The 20,503-nt window shown below is 38.2% G+C and overlaps 2 protein-coding genes across 7 annotated transcripts in view; both read left to right on the top strand.

Moving 5' to 3' along the window:
* Positions 1–11,311, top strand: part of LOC136837473 (acylphosphatase-2-like) — a 275,757-nt gene extending 264,446 nt beyond the window's left edge. The window contains exon 5 of the mRNA XM_067102262.1: positions 9,332–11,311. Coding sequence (XP_066958363.1) covers positions 9,332–9,446 — 115 coding nt within the window. The 3' untranslated portion in view covers positions 9,447–11,311. The remainder of the gene's footprint in view (positions 1–9,331) is intronic.
* A 2,637-nt stretch (positions 11,312–13,948) lies between these two features.
* DNAlig3 (DNA ligase 3) overlaps positions 13,949–20,503 on the top strand; it is a 47,585-nt gene continuing 41,030 nt past the window's right edge. The window contains exons 1-4 of one of the 6 annotated variants that reach the window (XM_067102131.1): positions 14,486–14,596; positions 17,786–17,910; positions 18,539–18,853; positions 19,243–19,449. In XM_067102131.1, coding sequence (XP_066958232.1) covers positions 18,550–18,853; positions 19,243–19,449 — 511 coding nt within the window. In that variant the 5' untranslated portion in view covers positions 14,486–14,596; positions 17,786–17,910; positions 18,539–18,549. Of the gene's footprint in view, positions 14,080–14,483; positions 14,597–17,785; positions 17,911–18,538; positions 18,854–19,242; positions 19,450–20,503 lie in introns of those variants that run through there. The other 5 variants (XM_067102129.1, XM_067102133.1, XM_067102130.1 and 2 more) reach the window with 5 other exon arrangements.

Genomic DNA, 20,503 nt, shown 5'->3' with positions numbered 1-20,503 from the left:
GCCCTCCTCCTGACAGGCGCCTCTCTCCCAGGGCTCTTCGTCGGCGGATAGCGCCTCTCCACCCAGGCGCTCGCGCCATCATCGCCGGTCTTCTCCTGTTGCCACTTTCTCCTCAGTCAGGCCCTCCTCGTTCGCCTCGTAAAGTTCCTCTCCAGCCTCCCTTTCTTCTGTTAGGCGCCTCTCCCAGCAAGGGCTCCTCTTCAGTCAGGCGCTGCTTCTCCTGTCAGGCGCCAGTCATCTAGCAGGCGCTTCTCTCCGGATCATCGTTCTCCAGTGGACAAAGGCTCTTCTCCTCTAGGCGCTCTTCTTCTGATAAATGCCCTTCTTCTTCCAGACGTTCTCCTCCTCCTTCTGGCCTGGAGCGTTATCGGAGGACTAATCCTCTAAGGATATCACCATTTCTGATTACAAAGAGGTTGACAGCTCTACTGGTTCAGGAGTATGGAGATTCCCTCAAGCCTGCTTCTCCTCCTTCCCCTGGTTCCATGCTCTCGAGCACCAAGGCCTCAAAATCTTCCTCTCTTGTTAAAAATGCCCTACGATCTCCATGAAGAAAGCTCTTAAAGGGTTGGGAGTGGCTCTCCTCAAGAAGGATGCAGGCAAGACTGTCTTCTCTTTGCCTCCCTCCAGGCTTTCTGGGAAGAGCAGGAATGTGGTACGAGACTAAGGAACCGATGGGGTTAGCTCTCCTCTTCTGCTGGCTCAGATTTTTTCCGCTTGTGGATTCTTCCAGAAGACTCTCCTTAATTCGGCCAAGGCTTCTTGGGGACTTTGTGAACTGGACCATTTCCTCAAGGGCCTTTTCCGGGTGCTGGAAGTTTTCAACTTCATGGACTGGTCTCTTGGGGCCTTAGCCAAGAGAGTCTTGAAGAGGATTCAGTCAGTATGGAGGACCTCAGCAGTGTGTTGTCTTGCTTGGACAAAGCTGTTAAGGGACGGCTCGATGGAGATCGCTGCCCTGTTCGGCACTGGCCTGCTTAAGAAGAGGTCAGTCTTCAGTGCTTCCTCTCTAAATCGGTTTCTCCTCTCCCAGAGGTCTTCCCTCTTTGCGCTCCTCTTTCTAGCCATCTTTTCCCACAAGACTGTAAAGGAGTCTCCGTTCTTTGTCTGGAGAAGGCTTCTCAAGACCTTCTGGCTCAGTCGTCTAAGAGGATGAGACCTGCTGCCCCTTGCTAAGAAGGAGAAGCCCCCTTTTCAGGAGCCCTTTCGTTCATCCAGGTCTATCAGGAGGCGAGGCCTGAAAGAAGATCAGGCCTTCAGGACTCCCTTCCAGGAAGTCAGTGAAAAGTAAGTCCTCCAGACTCCAGTAGGTGCCAGACTTCTCCAATTTCGCAAGAAGCCTGGGCACAGAAGGGGGCGGACGAATGGTCCCTCTCTGTTTTGAGGAAGGGGTACCTCATTCCCTTCTTTTGAAACCTCCCTTGACAACAACTCCCGAGGAGTTATCGGTGAGATACAAGGATCCTGTGCGGAGGCAAGCCCTTCTTCTAGCCGTCGAACAAATGCTAGAAAAGTCTGCCATAGAACTGGTACAAGATCTTCACTCCCGGGATTTTACAACCGGCTTTTCTTGTGCCAAAATCCTCGGGAGGTGGAGACCGGTCTTGGACGTGAGCTCCTGAACTCTTTCGTTCATCAGAAAAGTTCTCTATGGAGACGACGTCTTCAGTTCTGTCGTCTCTTCGTCAAGGGAGATTGGATGGTGTCCCTGGACCTTCAGGATGCTTACTTCCACGTTCCCATCCATCCCTCCTCCAGGAAGTTCCTAAGGTTCATGGTAGACGGCAGAACCTTTCAGTTCAGGGCTCTGTGCTTCGGACTCTCCACAGCTCCCCAAGTGTTCACGACCATTCTCAGGAATGTAGCTCACTGGTTGCATTTGGAGGGGGTGAGGATTTCCTTGTATCTCGATGATTGGCTAATTCGGTCCAGTTCAAAGAACCTTTGTCTGGAGGACCTTTCTCGGACTTTAAACCTGGTCCAGTCTCTAGGACTTCTTGTGAACCTCGAGAAGTCTCAGATGATTCCTCAGCAGGAAATTGTCTACCTGGGGATTCGGATGGATTCTCGGGGTTTTCGAGCGTTTTTCTCCCTGGAAAGAAGGGAATGCTGCCTTCAAAGGTGACAGACTTTCTGGAGAAAGACAGTTGTTCGGCGAGGGAATGGATGAGTCTGCTGGGGACCATTTTCTCGCTGGAACAGTTCGTTTCTCTAGGAAGGCTTCACCTCAGACCTCTTCAGTTCTTCCTGAGAGAATCTTGGGATCGGAAGTCCCAAGAGTTGTCGGATTCCTTCCAGATATCTTATCTCAGGTAAAGGAACAGCTCCGTTGGTGGTTAGACCTCAGAAGCTGGGTCTGAGGGAATTCCTCTCAAACTTCCGAGCCCTCACCTAGTGTTGTTCTCAGACGTCCCGTCCGAGTCGGGTTGGGGAGCAACACTGGGCTCGGAAGAAGTGTCAGGCACCTGGGGGGATCAGAAGGTCCTGGCACATCAACATGAAAGCTGGTAGCCATTCATCTAGCTCTTTCCCGATTCGAACTTCTGGTCAAGGGATCAGTAGTTCTTGTCAACTCCGACAACACCACAGCCCTGGCTTATATCAGGAAGCAGGAGGGACACATTCCTTCTCCCTGTACATTGCAGCAAAGGAACCTTCTGTTATGGGCGGGAGAGAAACATCGTTCTCCTCACCAGATTTGTTCAGGGAGAAAGGAATGTGAGAGCGGATCTGCTCAGCAGGAAAGACCAGGTTCTTCCCACGGAATGGTCCCTTCATCAGGAGGTTTGCAAAAGGCTATGGTTCCTGTGGGGAGACCTCATATAGACCTCTTCGCCACCCATTGGAACAAGAGGTTGGAGAACTACTGCTCCCCAATCTCGGACCCCAGAGCAGTAGCTATAGACGGCCTTCTCCTGGGATTGGGACGGTCTAGGCGGCTATGCTTTTCCCCGTTCAAGATAATGGGAAGTAATAAGAAAGTTCAGTTCTTCAAAAGGGCACCAAGCTCACCCTGATCGCTCCCTTTTTGGCCATCCAGAGACTGGTTCACAGAGGTACTGGAATGGATGATAGATTTTCCCAGGTCGCTCCTCTCAGGAGCGATCTTCTCAAACAGCCCCACTTCGACAGATATCACAAGAACCTTCCCGCTCTAAACCTAACTGCCTTCAGACTGTCGAAGGACTGGCCAGAGCGAAGGATTTTCGACAAGGCTGCTAAGGCTATCGCCAGAGCCAGAAGATCTTCTTACCTTGCACTCTACCAGTCGAAGTGGGAAGTCTTTAGGAGATGGTGCCGATCTAAGAAAAGTTTCCTCTTCCAGTACCTCTGTAATGGAGATTGCGGATTTCCTTCTCTATCTAAAGGAGCAATGTAACCTGGCGGTTTCCACCATATCAAGGGATATAGGAGCATGCTGTCCTCAGTCTTTAGACACAGAGGTCTTAACATCTCGGATAATAAAAGACCTTCACGACCTTATAAGGTCTTTTGAAACTTCAAAAACAAGTCCCTAGACCTCCCAGCTGGAATTTGGACGTGGTCCTAAAATTTTTAATGTCCAATAAGTTTGAGCCTCCTCGATCTGCCTCGTTCAGGGATTTAACCAGGAAATCACTGTTTCTTTTTGCTCTTGCTTCTGCCAAAAGAGTGAGTGAATTACAAGCTTTGGAAGGTTCTGTAGGCTTTAAGAAGGACTCTGCAATTTGCTCCTTTCAAGCCTCTCTTCTTAGCAAAGAATGAGAACCCTTCAAAACCTTGGCCTAGGAGTTTTGAGGTCAAAGGACTCTCCCGATCTTTCAGGACAGGAGCTGGAGCACACTCTCTGTCCAGTAAGAAGTCTTAAATATTATCTGGAGAGAAAGAAACAGCTCGGAGGTAACACTGAAAGTCTTTGGTGTTCTGTCAGGATCCTTCAAGAGCAATTTCAAGAATGCCCAGGCTTTCTTCATTAAGGATATTATAAAAAGAGGCTCATCTTTCATGTAAAGGATGAACATTTTCAGCTCCTAGAGTTAATGCTCATGAGGTGAGAGCAATAGCTACTTCTCTGGCTTTCCACAAGTCTTGGTCCCTCCAGTCTATTGTGGACTCTACATTACTGGAGATGTAACTCTGTGTTTGCTTCTCATTATTTGAGAGATGTTCGTGTGACATATGAGAAGTGCTTCTCTCTAGAGCTTACGTATCCGCGGATTCGGTGCTGGGTCAAGGAGCTGAAGCTAATCCTATTTAATTTAGTGGTTATTTTTAATGTTTGTTGTGTTTTATGGTCTGGTTGGAAGAGAGTGTTGAGGTCTCTCTCTCTTTTTCATCTCGGTATCACTAACAAGGTTAGGCTTGGTCAGGTGGTCGGTTTTGGTTGTTAGCTCCTTGTATTTTTTTACCTAGCTCTGTCATGTAAGAGGGATAGCCCCCATTGATATGATTCAGGTAGAGGGCTCTGTCTTGTAAGTGGGTTAATCCCCCATTGACACGATCCATAACAGGCTCTGTCATGTAAGTGGGTTTTATCCCCATTGATATGATCCAGAAGGGCTGTCAGTCTTAGGTCACTTCCTCGCTGAAGCTCTTGAGGCATGCAGACTCATAGACAGTATCCATGAAGTCTTCTGCCCAATCAGGTAAGAACCATGGTTTTGTTTTTTCCTACAACATATGTTGTTTCCCGTTTTTAGTTATTAGCTGTCTCTTGCCTCCTCCAAGGGTGCCAATCAGCTAAGTATATATCTGACGGGTAAGTTGCATGTACAAAAATGATATTTTTATGATAAAATAAAGTTTTGTACATACTTACCCGGCAGATATATACTGATTAATGGCCCTCCCAGCCTCCCCTCAGGAGACAGGTGGAAGAGAAAATCTGATTAGAAAACGGGAATGGTTCTATTCCGCCGCTCAGCGGGTATGGTAGATCACCTGACCTACCTGTCGCGTGTGCCGCGAATTTGAATTTCTGTCGGAAACGTCGGAGACTATAGCTAAGTATATATCTGCCGGGTAAGTATGTACAAAACTTTATTTTATCTTAAAATATCATTTTCATTACTGTTGGAAGTGTAGGTATTGAATCATATTAGTAGGAACTTTTAGCTAGTTAGCGCATTGTTGTCAAGGTAGACTGATTTTTTTTTCTAACGATTTTATCTTTCAGTTTCTTGCTGTATTGGATGTCTCAGTATGTCAGCAAGCACTGCCCGTATAGATTTAAGTTTTCCAGGAACATTTTGGTCTCCAGAATTAATTTGTTATTGTTATCAGGATTGTTCTTTGATCTGCTGGATATTAGCCATGGCAGGATGTGTTAAGAGCACCACTGGCAAGAGTAATGTTTCTTCTTTGCCAGAGCTTTATGCGGTTCCCTTTTCTGTTACAGTCCATTCTTTGTCTGTCAGTCTTGCAGTGCACTGGGTTTCTGTTTATCTTATTGCTCCTGTTATGTTTATCGCCTTCGCTATTTGCTCGGTCAGTTCTTTCTCCTTTGCTTTCTTTCTCAGATGAAGGACAGTACTGAGGGTGCCCTGATGCTGTGCCTTACCTTCCGTTCTTCTCCAGATTGTTTGCAGACTCATCAGTCAGCTTCCAGATGCAGTTGGAATCTTTGGTGTTTGCTTTTTTTGTTTTCCAAGATCATCAAGGTATCCTGATAGAGGTGCTAGCAAAGATCAACTAGTGCTGGCAAGGGTGTTGACACTTGGGCAGTAGGTGCTACTAATGGGAGTTGAACAAATGAGAGCAAAAGCCAGAATTCAGTCCTGAATGGTAAGGAAAGCATGAAGAAGAACATCAAGACTGCTGAGTGGTGACAAAAGCCTAGGACAAGGCTAAAATCAAAAACATAATTATTGACATGTGCAATGTTACAGAGAGCATAAAGCATATGCTTTATGTAAAACAGGCTTTAGTTGCAATTAATGACTTACAGATGTATGGAAGAAGCTGGAAGAAGAGGTATGTCATACCATAAAATGTAAATGTTTGACAGAGAGAAGAATTATGGTCACGCATTGACTACGTAAGTGCACTGAGGCAGCAAGGATACTTTGTACATGTAGATCTATACAAAAGAGAAAGGTGAGAATCTAGAGACAAACACTTGGAGAATAATTTCTGACCCAGAAAAGCCTGTGTGGATCCCACCCATCATGTTGCTGTTCTTGTTCTGAGTCTTTTTCTTAGTCCGGTCCTCTCTGATGACGACCCCAATGATGAATCAAAGCATAGTTTGGCAATAAGAGTGAATCACGAAAAAATGCAGAAGTCAAGCCTGAGAGAATTCAAGTGTGTTGATGGAAACAAAAAAGACACCGGAAACAGGCACTTGATCAGGAGCCATACTGTACCTTTTGCTGAAGCTCTTGCAACATCTGTTGTTGCTGCTCTTGTCAAAACTGTTACCTGTACTGAGTTTATGATATGAGTGTTTTTCTTTTAACAGTTAATTTTTTCCACACAAACCCATCACATAACACAAATTTCCTGCCTCACAGCCTGGTTGATTTCTTACAGTTGACAGGTCAGACCACAAAAAATGTGGCAGTTAATTTTTGGGTACCCAAAGTCCGTATCTGCTCGTGCAGTATTATTGCTGTTCTTTTGTCTCTTAAATACATGACAGGTTTCTTTGGCATGTGAAGAACATGAATGGGGGCTGATCTTAAGCATTGTACAGTGATGGGTTTGTATAAAAAAAAAAGTTGTCTTTTAAGAATTAGAGTCATCGTCTGTTTTCAGGTTTCCTTTAAATCAGTGAATCTCTCTCTCTCTCTCTCTCTCTCTCTCTCTCTCTCTCTCTCTCTCTCTCTCTCTCTCTCTCTCTCTCTCTCTCTCTCTCTCTCTCTCTCAGTTTTCTTTGAATCCTAAGTAGAAAAAATAAATGTAAATTAAGCTCTTGTTGATGCTTATAGTCTTGAGCATTGCTAACATCTTCATATGTTCCTTAACAGTGGTAGAATAATACATTTAAGCAATGCATGCCCTGTGGAATATCAACTTAGCACCATATTTAATTGTACTGTCATCCATTTTGTTATGGTATATGTGTGCAGTGTGCCTGTTTTCAGAAGTGCTTTACTTTTGCATGGTGTGCTTTTTACCATAATATCAAGTTTCTTTTCCAAAGACATTAACTTCTTGGATTGCTGAGGTCTAATTATCCATCACTCATCAAATGCACTTGTTAGCTGCATATGAAATAGAAAAATAATTAAAGTAACAATTGCACTGTACTTCTCTGTTGACAAAATTAGATGCTGTGCTGCCACGGTAGAATGTTATTATAAATTGTCATGGAATTTCATTCCTTTTTAAGAATTTTATTTTAATTTTATGCAAGTCAATGAGTTTACATATTCGTAGGTCATGTGCTACAGGAAATTGTTGTACTTGAGACTTTATAGGATTAGTGAAGTAGGCTCGTCAGAGACCATTTTTTCTTGACCTGTCTCTGGTCACTAATTTGACCAAGTACTCATCAGATAGGGTTCATGGGTGATTTCTTATATCAGGATGAGTGAGTCATGCTAAATCGCTGAGCAGCTTTTATAGTTTCTGAGCATATTGCTTGGAATACAGTGCATTCTCTGTAAAAGTTTATTTCAGTAAATGGGTGTTCGCACTTGGTAATACCTGCGGTACTTGGATCTGAGGGTATAAAAAATATGACATGCTATGTTTATCCTATGGTGTATATTTGCATGTACAGGTTCGGATTCTATATGATTAACAAGATAAGAGGGATTCCCCATCTACGTCTGGGGTCCCAGCCTTTTTAATCTAATGAGTACCCACATGTTTTCTTGGTAATTATGAGAAAATGGTAATTAATTACATATCTCTACATATGCATGCCAACCACACAGAATGTGTATTTTTGTATGTATTCTCTCCCAAGTTAAACATTGGAGAGAGAGAGAGAGAGAGAGAGAGAGAGAGAGAGAGAGAGAGAGAGAGAGAGAGAGAGAGAGAGAGAGAGAGAGAATGTGTACTACTACTCCAGTCAACTGTATACAGTACTCTTCAATTTCATTAATAACAGAATTGAAAAAGTTGTTTTTCATTTTTTTTTGTGAATGCCATAGCTCGCTTAATGCAGTGAACAATACAATATACATTTCAAGTCACCTGTACTATACTACTATATCAAATGTGAATGTTTTTAAGACTCTAACAGTTTTGTGTATGAATCCTGTGCTTAAAGAATTTTGTTTTTTATTTAAACAGTTAGTTTTCAGGATTAAGGACTATTTTTACAGATGTTGTAGAGAATTACTGGTTTTACTTTGCTGTTTATTTTCATTTATAGCAAAATTTCTTTGAAATAAACATGCTAATGATAGCAAACATATTCTTTGTTGCACGGAGTGTGTTTATGGATGTTGTGTATATGTAAATTCACATCATGATTTATATAGCTGTGTTAATTATTTTACTTGTTAGCATTTGAAGTAGCACAGTGGGTCTTTTGCTAAATTTTTATATTTATATATTGAGATAAAATATTTAATTTATTAAGCAATGTGTTCTTAGAAAGAAGCATACTTTTTTGCACTGCAGATTTGGTAAATGTTAGAAACCTCCTAATACTGTACAGTAATTATCACCATTATACAAGTATCATGGAAGACTAAATGACCTTTGAAAAAAGTTATACAATGACTTTATAATTCTCAAAATTATTATGGTGCTCTCATAATCCCTCTAAAAACACCCTGGTGCAGGTATATGGGAACCCTCGACCTAAATGGTAGTCGAGATGATCACTCAGATATATGGAGCAGCTGCAACATGCACATATTAGAGGGGTCTGAATCTGTATTTCATAGTCATCACCATTATATTATAACCATCTAAATTTCTCCTTAAAGGGGTAGAAATTAAATAAGTTTTCTCCATGATTTTCTAGCCCTTCCAACTGATTCTGTTTCTTTTACTTTTCTGCCAAACTGTTCCTTTCTCCTTCTCATCCCATATTCAAACCATCTTTTTTCTTTGAGATCTATCTGTTTTCCAACCTCTGGACATCGTATGTCTTCGCATCTTCCCCATTTGCAGTAAAGTATGATGCAGTGTAAAAGACTGGTGAACTGGGAATATGTAGGATGTGAATGTGGGCATTTGTATAGTTAAAGGGAGTGTGATGAAATAGATTTAGGTTTACTACTTTTAAATTTTAGGAGAGAATGCTGTTTTGTAAATTGAGAGAGATTTATTTAAACAGAAGAATACTTCATTTTATACTAGTATATTATATATAACGGAGAGCTGTTATTCTAAAATTGTTAGTGATCATTAAAGGTATTTAAGTGAATAAATTTTATAAAATCCACAGGAAAGCTTGGTTAGAGAAGACTGGAAGTCCAAGCTCACGCATCGAAAGAGCAGAATTCAAGAATGAAAAGGCTATTGAAGACTACACATTCTCGGGATTTAACATCAGGCACTGAATGGGCTCTTCATTCTGTGTTATAACTTATTTATTTTCTATGTAATAGCAGATTGTATGTCTTGCTCAAGTTTAAGACTAATATCAATGGTACCTCTGTTATCAGTGCAAAGATGTGCTCTTCATATCCTTTTGAATTGTGATATTTGTGAAACTGTTGCTTTTCTCATATAAGTCTTCTTACACAAATTTTTCCTTTTTTTCTTTCATATAAAATGGTTTCTGCAACTATTCTCTCACCAATCATGCTTGTCACAATCCTGTATTGTACTGTATTTGCTATACTGTGGTACATTACACAGTATAAAATTAATTTTTGCTTAACTGAAAATATACAGTTAAATTAGTTTTTTGTGTTGACTTATGCAGTTGGGAGATAAGAAAATATAAATGAATAAAAAATAATGAATATTACCTGATATATTTATTATAGCATTAAGAATTATACTATAATATTTCACAGTAAGTTTTAGAATAACCCAATCAATCTTGACAGCTTACTAGATTAGTTTCTCTCTCTCTCTCTCTCTCTCTCTCTCTCTCTGTGCTGTTTTGTATTATGTAAAACAAAAGAAAGCAACTGCAGATTATAGTTGTTAATTATACTGTATGTATCCCTTAGCTGTTGTTGAGTTCCTTATCATACATTTTTTATTGGTTTTCAGAAGCTAGTTATAGAGGTTAGATAAGAATCACGTAGAATGTTACATATAATTTTTACCCTGTATGTTCATCCTCCAGATGTATGAAAGGCAAACTTATAGGCTAATACTCCAGCAATTTAGCGAATGTGAGATAAAATAACAGATTCCTTGAAGTTTTGTTATTCATAGAATTTTAAAAAAGAAGAAATACTAGAGGCTAAGTTTCAGTTCTTCAAAGACATTTAGGTTTAGCTTACATGGCTGTGTATGCTGTATGCCATCAAATGCAAAATGTCCTCATTACATCCATCATTCAGTTCTAAGGTTCAGTTGAAGTCTGAATAAATTACTTATGGTATTGCTGGTCTTGATGCCCATACCTGATTAAATCGCATCTGTATCGAGAATAAAATGCCAGTTCTTATTATGATTTTTGCCATTATTTTTTTTTTTACTTATAATGTTACTTCTGAGGTTATTTTCAAAGTTTGGGAGCTCATTATCTGTGGAAGCAAGAGTAAGTAACTCCAATAGGTGGATTTCTATAACTTTAGAACTTATGGTTTTCATTCCTAGTTGTTTTCAAAATTCTTGCATGCAAATAAGTATTTTGTTAGTTCTCACAAGTATCCCATTGTTCCAAAGGTATCCTGTAGACAGCTGTTTAATGATACACCCAGTCATGTACTGTGTACTGTATTTTAAGTGTCAACCAATACTACAGTTTCAGTATTGAAGATATTATATCAAGTTGTAACGTTAGTGCTAACAGTCTGAAGATGTGTTTTGTGAGCTTTAATTACTGTACCCCTTTGCCTTAGATTGTGATAATGATTAGAATTGTATCAAAGTACCTTACTGAAATTTTGGTGCATGTATTTTTAAGATGAAAATTAAAAAAGAAGAATACAAGGCTTGGCTTAATATGTAATTGTCATTGATGTGAATTATCTCTAAATCACTTTCAGACCTCATTTTCCATTTTATGTTTGAAGTACTGTATGTACATCCTTATATGGAAATATATATTATGTGATATTTTGTGTGGTGACTTTACATAAAGCCACTCTTTAACGTATAATGTTCCTTCATTTGAAAAGGTAATGAATATTCAAGGATTAGTAGTGTTATTATTAGCCATGCTTATTTTGTTACTACTGTATAGTAGTTTGTGTACAAAATTAAACAGATATTTGCTGTTACCAATAAAAATTAAATTCCATTTTGGAAATTTTCTTTGGATTCCATTGAACAGATATTGTAACATGTGCTTAAGGAAAGTTTAGGAAATATGGATGTTTGGTATATTTATTTCAAATGTGGCTTTTACCATTATACGGTATATCTCATTTAATCAGCAGAACCAGCCGAGACACAAGAAGTAAGGTGTTGTTGGTGAAATATGATCCATTTGGTTCCACATAAAAGGAGAATCAGTGTATAGGTGCAAAACTTACCATGCCTGGAATTAGTTATGCCTTGACCGGTGAGTATCCTACTGTTTGATAAAGTTATCGTAGAAGAGTGAGAAACAAAACATTGACTACAATGCAAAGTTTTGTTGGTCTGATCATTGATGCACACCATCTAGAAAGCACATGTATATGAACACCAAATGCATCAAGGTCTTGAATTGAAAATATATATAGGAACATAAAGTACTGACAAATCAACCTTGTTGTCATTTAAAGTGACCGCATTATTAATTTATAAAGCATTGTTATCTGATATGTAACTTGATGAATGATGCAGAATATGTCCTTTAGCTATATCTCTAAGTAAATGTGCATTAGCTGAAAGTGATGAACCACCAGTCCTGGAAATCAACCTCATAATCATGGGAAGTGCAATAAGGGTGAAGCAAGTGACTAAGGGATGATCTGAGTTACAATATTTTCGTAAAAATATACTCCCTCATAGGGAAGGGGGTTAGTGCTCTCAGTGCACCTCAACCAGTGCACTGTAGGCATTACTGAAAGTTCTTTGCAGCATCCCTTTGGCCCATAGCTGCAACCCCTTTCATTCCTTTTACTGTTCCTCCATTCATATTCTCTTCCACCCTCCCAACTATTGTTTCATTGTGCGTCTGTTGGGCTTTATTCTCAATTTCCGTTCAAGCTAAATGACCTCATAGGTCCTAGCGCTTGGCTTAATCTAATTATAATCTCTCTAGCCAATATTAGGGTTACATATTTTATAGAAAATACACTATGTTCAAGTAGCACTTATTTCAATTTATCAAAAAAAAAATGCACACACCTTGGGAACAGTCTGTTGAAGCAATGTCTGTTAATAGGTCCATGCTACTTTCTTATGTGGGATTTGTTGTAATGTTTTGTAATGAAGCCATGCAGTTCTTGGTACCTGACAATGCCTCCTGTTTTCAAAGAAGAACAATTTTCAATAATTTGGGAAATGTAGTCTGGGAAATATATTGACAGTTTTCCATTTAAGAGATCAGAATTGGCATTGCAGCTATAAAAAAAACCCCTGAAACTTTCGTACAACAAATTAAATGTAATAATGATGAAATACCAGCTAGAGAAAAAGTATTAGGAAAGAAAAGAAAAAGTTAATGAAATACCAAAAGTTTGAAGACCTGGACCTAGACCAAGTGAACTAAGCAACCTAACTTGCTGTTACAGAATTGCGACCAAATCACACGTAACCATCCCAGTAAGTGACTAGTCAACATCTCAAAAACTTCATCAAAAGCATAGATGAATCCAAATCTGTAGTAGACTTGGCCACATCGTTCTTGAGATGTAAGTGCAAAATTGTGGTATCAGAGGGGGGTCACAGAAATAATTTGAATGGGTGATGCTTGCAGATAATACAGTGCTGGTTAAGGATAATGAAGAGAAACGACAAAAATCAATGATGTCAATTAGAAGGTGCTTGAAAGCAGAGAAATTTTGGCAGTAAATGTGAGCAACAGTAAGGCTATGAGAGGAAAAGGACATCTGGAAAATTTAGTAATGAATGTCATCATGAATGATGGAAGCAGTGGATTTGTACGGCATTAGGGAGTAAATTTTTGGGATGACGGTAGCAGGAGACCTTATATATGTCTCTGATAATAGGATGTTGAATGCGGACAACAGAGAGAAGGTGCAAATGTAAAGAGAAAGTACGGATCAACATTACGAAATAGTAAGGTATTGGAAAAATGGAGAAAGATAGATTGGCGAAGATTGTATGGCTCGCAAGTTTTAGGAGGAAAGAAGAGGATAGGTCTAGAAAGGGCTGGATAGACGTGGTGAAAGAGGTAGCCTACAGTATTAGGATTGAGAGGAAAGAGCTTCATTCTCAACATCCAATAAGCGGAAGAGTGTGGACGAGATGGAAATAAATGCTGAAGTGAGTGTAAGGGGGTTTGGCACACTGCCAGTTATGTAGGTACGTGAATTGGCTGATATTATGGAGATTTAATGAACAGGGTGTTCATCCATGATTTAACAGTCAAAGGATGCGTGCGACAGTGACCATTGTCTTGTCTTGCTCTCGGATGGTCACTCCCCCCCTCCACCCCCGCCCCTTTCTTGTTAGGAATAACTGTAATCTTTGCACACACACGCTACTGTATATATATATATATATATATATATATATATATATATATATATATATATATATATATATATATATTATATATATATATATATATATATATATATATATATATATATATATACACACACAGAGGTATATGCATGAAGTGCTGGCGCCGGAAATGGATAGGTAAATGGAGTACTGTAATGAGAGAGAGAGAGAGAGAGAGAGAGAGAGAGAGAGAGAGAGAGAGAGAAGCTAACCTGTTAAATCAAGCCAGTGCACATCTGGGCAAACTTGCCGATACCTGTCTACTTGGGCTGATTCCGTCACAGCGCGCAAGGAACTTATGCAGTATATATAACTAGAGACCTGTACATACAGTCACTGTTTTATACCATTCCTCTTCCCTGACTGCACAGACATTGAAAGTTAACGGTATAGTAATTCATTTTTGTTATTTGTAATTTGTGAACTATTTAAAGCAAAGAACATAAAACGTTCTTACATACGTTTGTGTGATTTTGATTCCAACACTCTAGGCGATGTTATATAATAAGCGTAATTTTACTTAATTAAATTTATTCCAGATGAATTAATCTAAACGATTTATATATATATATATATATATATATATATATATATATATATATATATATATATATATATATATATATATATATATATATATATATATATATATAATGTGCGTCTTGTTTTAACGTGCTTGTTTTCATTAGTAATTAAATATATCATAAACCAGTAAATTTAAACGACTTTATATATACATATATATATATCTAAATTTCATTATAAATTATATATAATGATTAATGTAGGTCCTAGTGTCAGTTGAATCAGCTGATCAGTAGCAACGGAAGCGCGCTGGTTTGTTTACACCTTTCAGTGACAACCGAGTCCACTTGTATTCCTGATACCTCGTTGTTTTCACGTTGTATGAAAATGTGTTAATTTTTCTTTAATTTTAACATGCCATTTTCCGTTACAATTCGTTAGGTCAAGGGAATGTTGTGTAAAATTAAGTAATCCATGACTGTCGTTAACTAGTGGAAGGTGGGACTAAATATAGGCCTAGGTTTAGGTTAAGGTCGAAACCGTATTACACCTCATGGGTTTTATTTCGTAGTTGATTCGTTAATTAAGGGTTATAGTATGTAAAGTTTCTCGCCAAGTACATTAACCATTTAGGCAGTCATATTTGTATGTTTTTATTTTGCTACATATGTTTTATGACAGTTTATGACATACCATATTGTTGGTGCAAAAAATTGCTTTTTGATTTCGATAGCCATCAGTTTACGGGGCAAAATTTTGCCCAGTTTTTAATACTAGACCCTTGGGGATGAACGTAAAAACATAAGGAAAACATTTTAACAATCATAAAAAACACAAGGTATAAACATTACAAAAACGTAAGCAGTAGGCAGTAAATAGGCTATCCTGGTCATTGCGGTAGTAGTCTTCAGTTTAAGCACATTTCTTACGGAAATGATTTCCTTTGGGGAAATGAAAAGCAAGTAAGTTTCACCAGGCAAGCAGGAATGGTGACGATTGCATATATTGAAGATGAGCAAGTAGGAATTTTTATTAGCATGGGCTGAAGCTTGACGTGACAGTAGCATTTACGGGATTGCTTCGTGAACATAACCTAACCTAACTAACATAACTTATCGTCAGTCTACATTGCTAGGTCCTACTTGGATTTAGGGGGTTAAAGTCCAGAAGAGTTGCGCGCACTATTTCTATGGGTCATGGCCAACATAAAAGCGGATGAAAAAAATATTTCAGCAGGGATACTCCCCTGAGGGGCTGGTGCTTCCCTGAGGGGCTGGTAGTAAATACGGCGTCCAGCGGAGCTTTTGCCATGTTTAGTACCAGCCCCTCAGGGATGAATGCAAAAGCATAAGCAAAAATGGTAAATTTCTCATCATCTCACTAAATTCCTCAGATTATCTGACGTGCGCTGCATTATATACACCCTTTTCTATATTGTTTAACCAAAAAATTACATTAATAAACATCTTTGTGTGGCCGTCTCCTTTACATATACCTACATCCCAACCCAAACTTCTCTTAGCCCAAGACTGCCATGTCCTAACCTGGGCTGGGTGACCTCCTCCCCCCCCATTACCTGATATTCATATCAGAATGAGGTGTGCGCAGCTACTCTGCAGTATTACTTTGGAGTGCAAAAGGCGATCATGAGTCAGATTTAGATACAGTATTATGTCTGTATCCTAAGCAAACTTGAGGTAGGGAGCGTGTCCATATGGCCATAAGCCTCTGAACCTAACTTGACCTAGAGCACCGTAAATCATACGCCCCTTAGGGGCGGGTAGTGCACTAGCTGCAACCCCTTTCATTCCTTTTACTGTACATCTGTTCATATTCTCTCTTCCATTTTCCTTTCCACCCTCTCCCAACAATTGTTTCATTGTGCAACTGTAAGGTTTTCCTCCAGTAACATCTTTAAAACCTTTCGAATATCAGTTTCTCTTTCAGCACAGAATGACCTCATAGGTCTCAGTGCCTGGTCTTAGGCCACAATTCTATATTCCATTCCATAAATCATATGGTGAAGTATAAGTACAGTATGCAGATTAACCTAAACTAGGATGCCACGTCTTACTTTGTGAGTTGTTACTTTGACCCCAACCTACCATGTAAAAAAGTTGGAAGATTTTGAATATAGGCAAAGAATAGAGAATATGAAAATCAAAACTCTTATTATAGAAAAAGTGATGAATCGATTATGTAACCCTTTTCGCTTACTGATGACATATTCAAACTTCATAAAAAAAGAAGATTGCACAAGCCAGCAGACACGATGAGGATCATTTTCAGCAAGTGTTCCTGATACTTTTTAGTATACTGTAATTATATCATTTATCTTTTTTCTGAGAGAGAGGAACGAACACTTGATTGGATGCTATTTATTTTACGGAAAACTTGCTGTACTTGTCATTCATTTTTTCTTATATTCCTTGGTGTAATTACAACTTTCGCATTGCAAAACCTACGTAATTTATCTGGTTATATTATGGATTTACAACAGTGACCTTATCGCAAATATATTTTTGGGGGGGAAAGTGCAAAATTATCTTGGGGGGATTTTTATGCCATTGTACTGTATAGAGCAATCATGCAGCTACAAAATGAAACAAAATTAAGCAGTCTACCTTTAAAACTGTCAGAGTTATGCATGTTTGACCAAAAAAGGGCATAAACCTCTTTTGCATGGGTGACTGGCACTTTTCTAACGGAAAACACAACACTACTTTGTCATTCATTTTTTCATATTTTCCTTACTATAATTACAGCTTTTTGCATTGTATTAACTAGGTAATTTACCTAGGTGTGCTATAGTAAAAAAATTTAGACTTTATCGCAACTAGTTTTTTAGTAAATTTTTTTGGGGGAAAAGTGAAACATTTTCTTGATTCGTAATTTCTACTCATTATTTTGCCTACATAATACAGTTATTTTGGGAGGATTTTTATGTCATTATATAGAATAAATAATCAGTTGCAAAATGAAACAAAATTGAGCGGTCTACCTTGAAAACTGTTGAAGATATGTCTTTGAACAAATAAGGTATAAACATTTTCACACTTGTCGGTCAAGTCACTGCCACCGCCCGCAGACTTAATTGTCACAAGGGTCATAAGCGAAAGGGTTAACCAGTGTGACTGCACAAGAGGTTATGGAGGGCTGAGGGAGATGCTGCATGGTAAAATAACCTAAGTTGATATTCTGGGTAATTGATTTAATGCTTTTTTTTACAACAAGGTCATAGGCCTATTAAAGTAGGCCTAACCTAGCTTATGTTATTGGGTTAGGCTTAGTATTCCGGTGATATCCCACAGATGACTGAAATGCTCATGTCATCCTATGGTTTGAATTCATTGCTGTTGTAATCAGATGGTGGTTTACTATGTTCAGGGTGTGATTATATGCTTATTTAGTTAACTTCAGTGCAGTATTGTGCCATAAATTTACCATCTTGTTTTGTTAACATTTTTAAGGATAATTGCTCTTCTTCCATAGTTTCCTTTGTAACACATGGCTTACATGCCATTGGCACAACCCAATTCTATAAGTAATAGCTAATGTTTTTTAATAGTTAACTCTCATAGGAAGTGCAGAGATTATTGGCAAGGCAAGCTGCATCCACACTGGTTGAAATCCATTATTAGCGGGGCAATTACATTCTTGGTGCACAGTCACTCTCACTACGGTAATGGGAAAGTAGGTAGTGACCCTATTTTAATTTATTGAAATTATTTTTAAAATATTCTTGAACCTCATTCAACATGTGAATAAAAAATTAGATTTCAGACCCATTGGAATTACAGTATAGTAATAATAGACGATAATGCTGAAGAAGACTGAGGTTCTTTTGATTATTTATCTTTCGAAACTACTGTATTATTTAAAATAAAGTTATTAAATGTAAATGTCATTCCGGTGTGGTACTGGTAAGTAGAGCCAACAAGCAGATTTGCATACAGTACATATATGGCATTTAAATTTGTATATAAATACATAAACACTCTTGAGTGAAGAAAGTCCCCTGGTGCTCGGTTTGACAGCATAGACTTCATAGATTCATAAACTTGGAGATGAAAATCCAATAGATGTTATAATATTTCTCTAGGCAGTTCACTAGGTCTCCAAATTCTGCGCCTTCTATGTAAACATTTAGGTGTATACATCATCTAAAGTTAAAAAAATAAAACTAGTAGTTGCTGTAATTTTGTTTATATTTCATATTTTTTAAATGTCTTCCTAGATGTACTGGTAAGCATCAAGGGGCATTTATCCATTTAACACCGTCTATCTTTTTAGATATTAGAAGTTTTCTCTTATTTGACAGATATTGTATATATGACCATATTGCCAGCTTTACTCCGGTGTGGGCTTCTAAAAAGAACTTTACTCTTCACTAATGCTTACACAGTTGCTGGCAATTCTGATGTTGCATTGATCAGTTCATGGCATAATTTACCAAATACTTTTGATCAGTTTGGTATCAGAAGAAACTTAAGGAGTCGTTTGTACTACCACAAATCCAGTTGGTTGTTTCCTCATACTTTGCTGTCTGCAAATATGTCATCCCTGCCATTCTGTGCTGATTATGATAAGAGAGGTGCAGCTAAATGCAAGAAATGCAAAGAAAAAATTGAGAAAGGTGAGTGAATATTGTTTTGATGGCGCTTTGGTCTTATTGATTTGATGACCAAAGTGGTCATTTTACTTGTAAGTCTAGAGCTTTGTTCATCCTCACCATTCAGCACCTTGTACTGTTCCAGTCTTTGCACACTAAACCTATGAACAAAATATCTTATTTTAGTTCTCTTTCTATTAAAGTATACAGTACATTTTAACAATACTGTATCTTCAGAGAGATCAAAATTTCTTTTCAGAAGACTGACTAAATGTATAACTATCTCAAAATGTATTCAAATTCCCAGTAAACTTTGCTAAGAAAATTTAACTTACCAATTTCTTAAATGTATCCATCATATTTTATAGTATTGTGAATGCTAACATAGGATTTCTTTTCATCAACAAATTTAGGTCAGCTGCGTATCGGAAAGATTACTGCCAATCCCTTTACTGAGTCTGGAGGAGATATGAAGCTTTGGCATCATTTGGAATGTATTTTTGAGACTTTTAAACGGGCAAGAGCAACCACAAAGAAAATTGAAGATCCATATGATGATATAGAAGGATTTGCCGATTTAGAAGAGGACGATAAGAAGAAAATTAATGCAATGATTGATGGTAAGTGGTAGGTATGTTTAAGAGAAATAGGTGTTTTGATTTCTTAAATAGGTTATCATGAAGTTATTTTGCAGTGGTATTTCTACTTGGATGTGTTGCACAGTATAGGGGTTTCTAAACATCACAGGAAAACATACAATTACACATCCATTATATAAAAATCCATACTCAGAATGGTTAGTGTGGAGGGCTTGTACCCTAAAATTTGCATAGACATTAGCAATGGTCAGCTTTGTGTTTGCTGTTAGATTTATATGGCAGATGATTATGCAGTCACTCATTTGTAGGGAATTCACAGTGACTTTTATCTGGTACTGAATATGTCATTGGTTGGAGTGCTGCTATGATTCCTTTCATGTGGATGTCATTTTTTTATTAATAAATTTGTAAATAATGAAGTAAGTTTTATTATCTCATCTTTTTGCTTTTCTGTTTTCTTGTTATTTTATACAGGAACGCCAGTGTAGCATATCTAATTTTCTGTCAAGGACTGGTGTCAAAATTCATATTAGTTTTTCACAAAACATTTACTTCATGTAGCCTGTTTGTGCAAACAGGTCAGTTCCAGAAATGCTCCAGATAAAGATTTTCTAGCTGGCTGGCTTTGTATTTCAGCTCCAAGGCTCCCCTAGCAGCAATTGGAGTCATTTTCTGTCTGGATTTCCTTACACAGCATTCAAATTCACTCCCATAGATAGGTTTTGTCATTTTGTACCTTTTATTTCATAATTAGCAGTGAATTTTTTATTACTGTATTTAATTAGTAATGGTGTGTGTAAATTCATTGAAATTACTCTTAAAGCTTGTCATTAACAAGTGTTCCTCTTAGACAGTGACTTCCTGCAATTGTTCCTGATCACCTCTTGGTTACACTTATCTTCTGAACAGCCACTATGTTCATTTTGCTGTACCCTTCGTTATGCATATTAAAATGTTAGAGGACTTAGTTACATATTGTTTATGGTTTAAAATATGTTTTGTTCATGAAACTTACCTGTCAGATATATATATAGCTGTATTCTCCGAAGTCCGACAAATTCTGAAAACTTACGAC

Source organism: Macrobrachium rosenbergii, chromosome 59 (genome assembly GCF_040412425.1).
Source record: "Macrobrachium rosenbergii isolate ZJJX-2024 chromosome 59, ASM4041242v1, whole genome shotgun sequence".
Taxonomy (NCBI): Eukaryota; Metazoa; Arthropoda; class Malacostraca; order Decapoda; family Palaemonidae; genus Macrobrachium; species Macrobrachium rosenbergii.
Note: the sequence above shows the minus strand (reverse complement) of the source record. Positions and strands in the feature narration are given on the sequence as shown.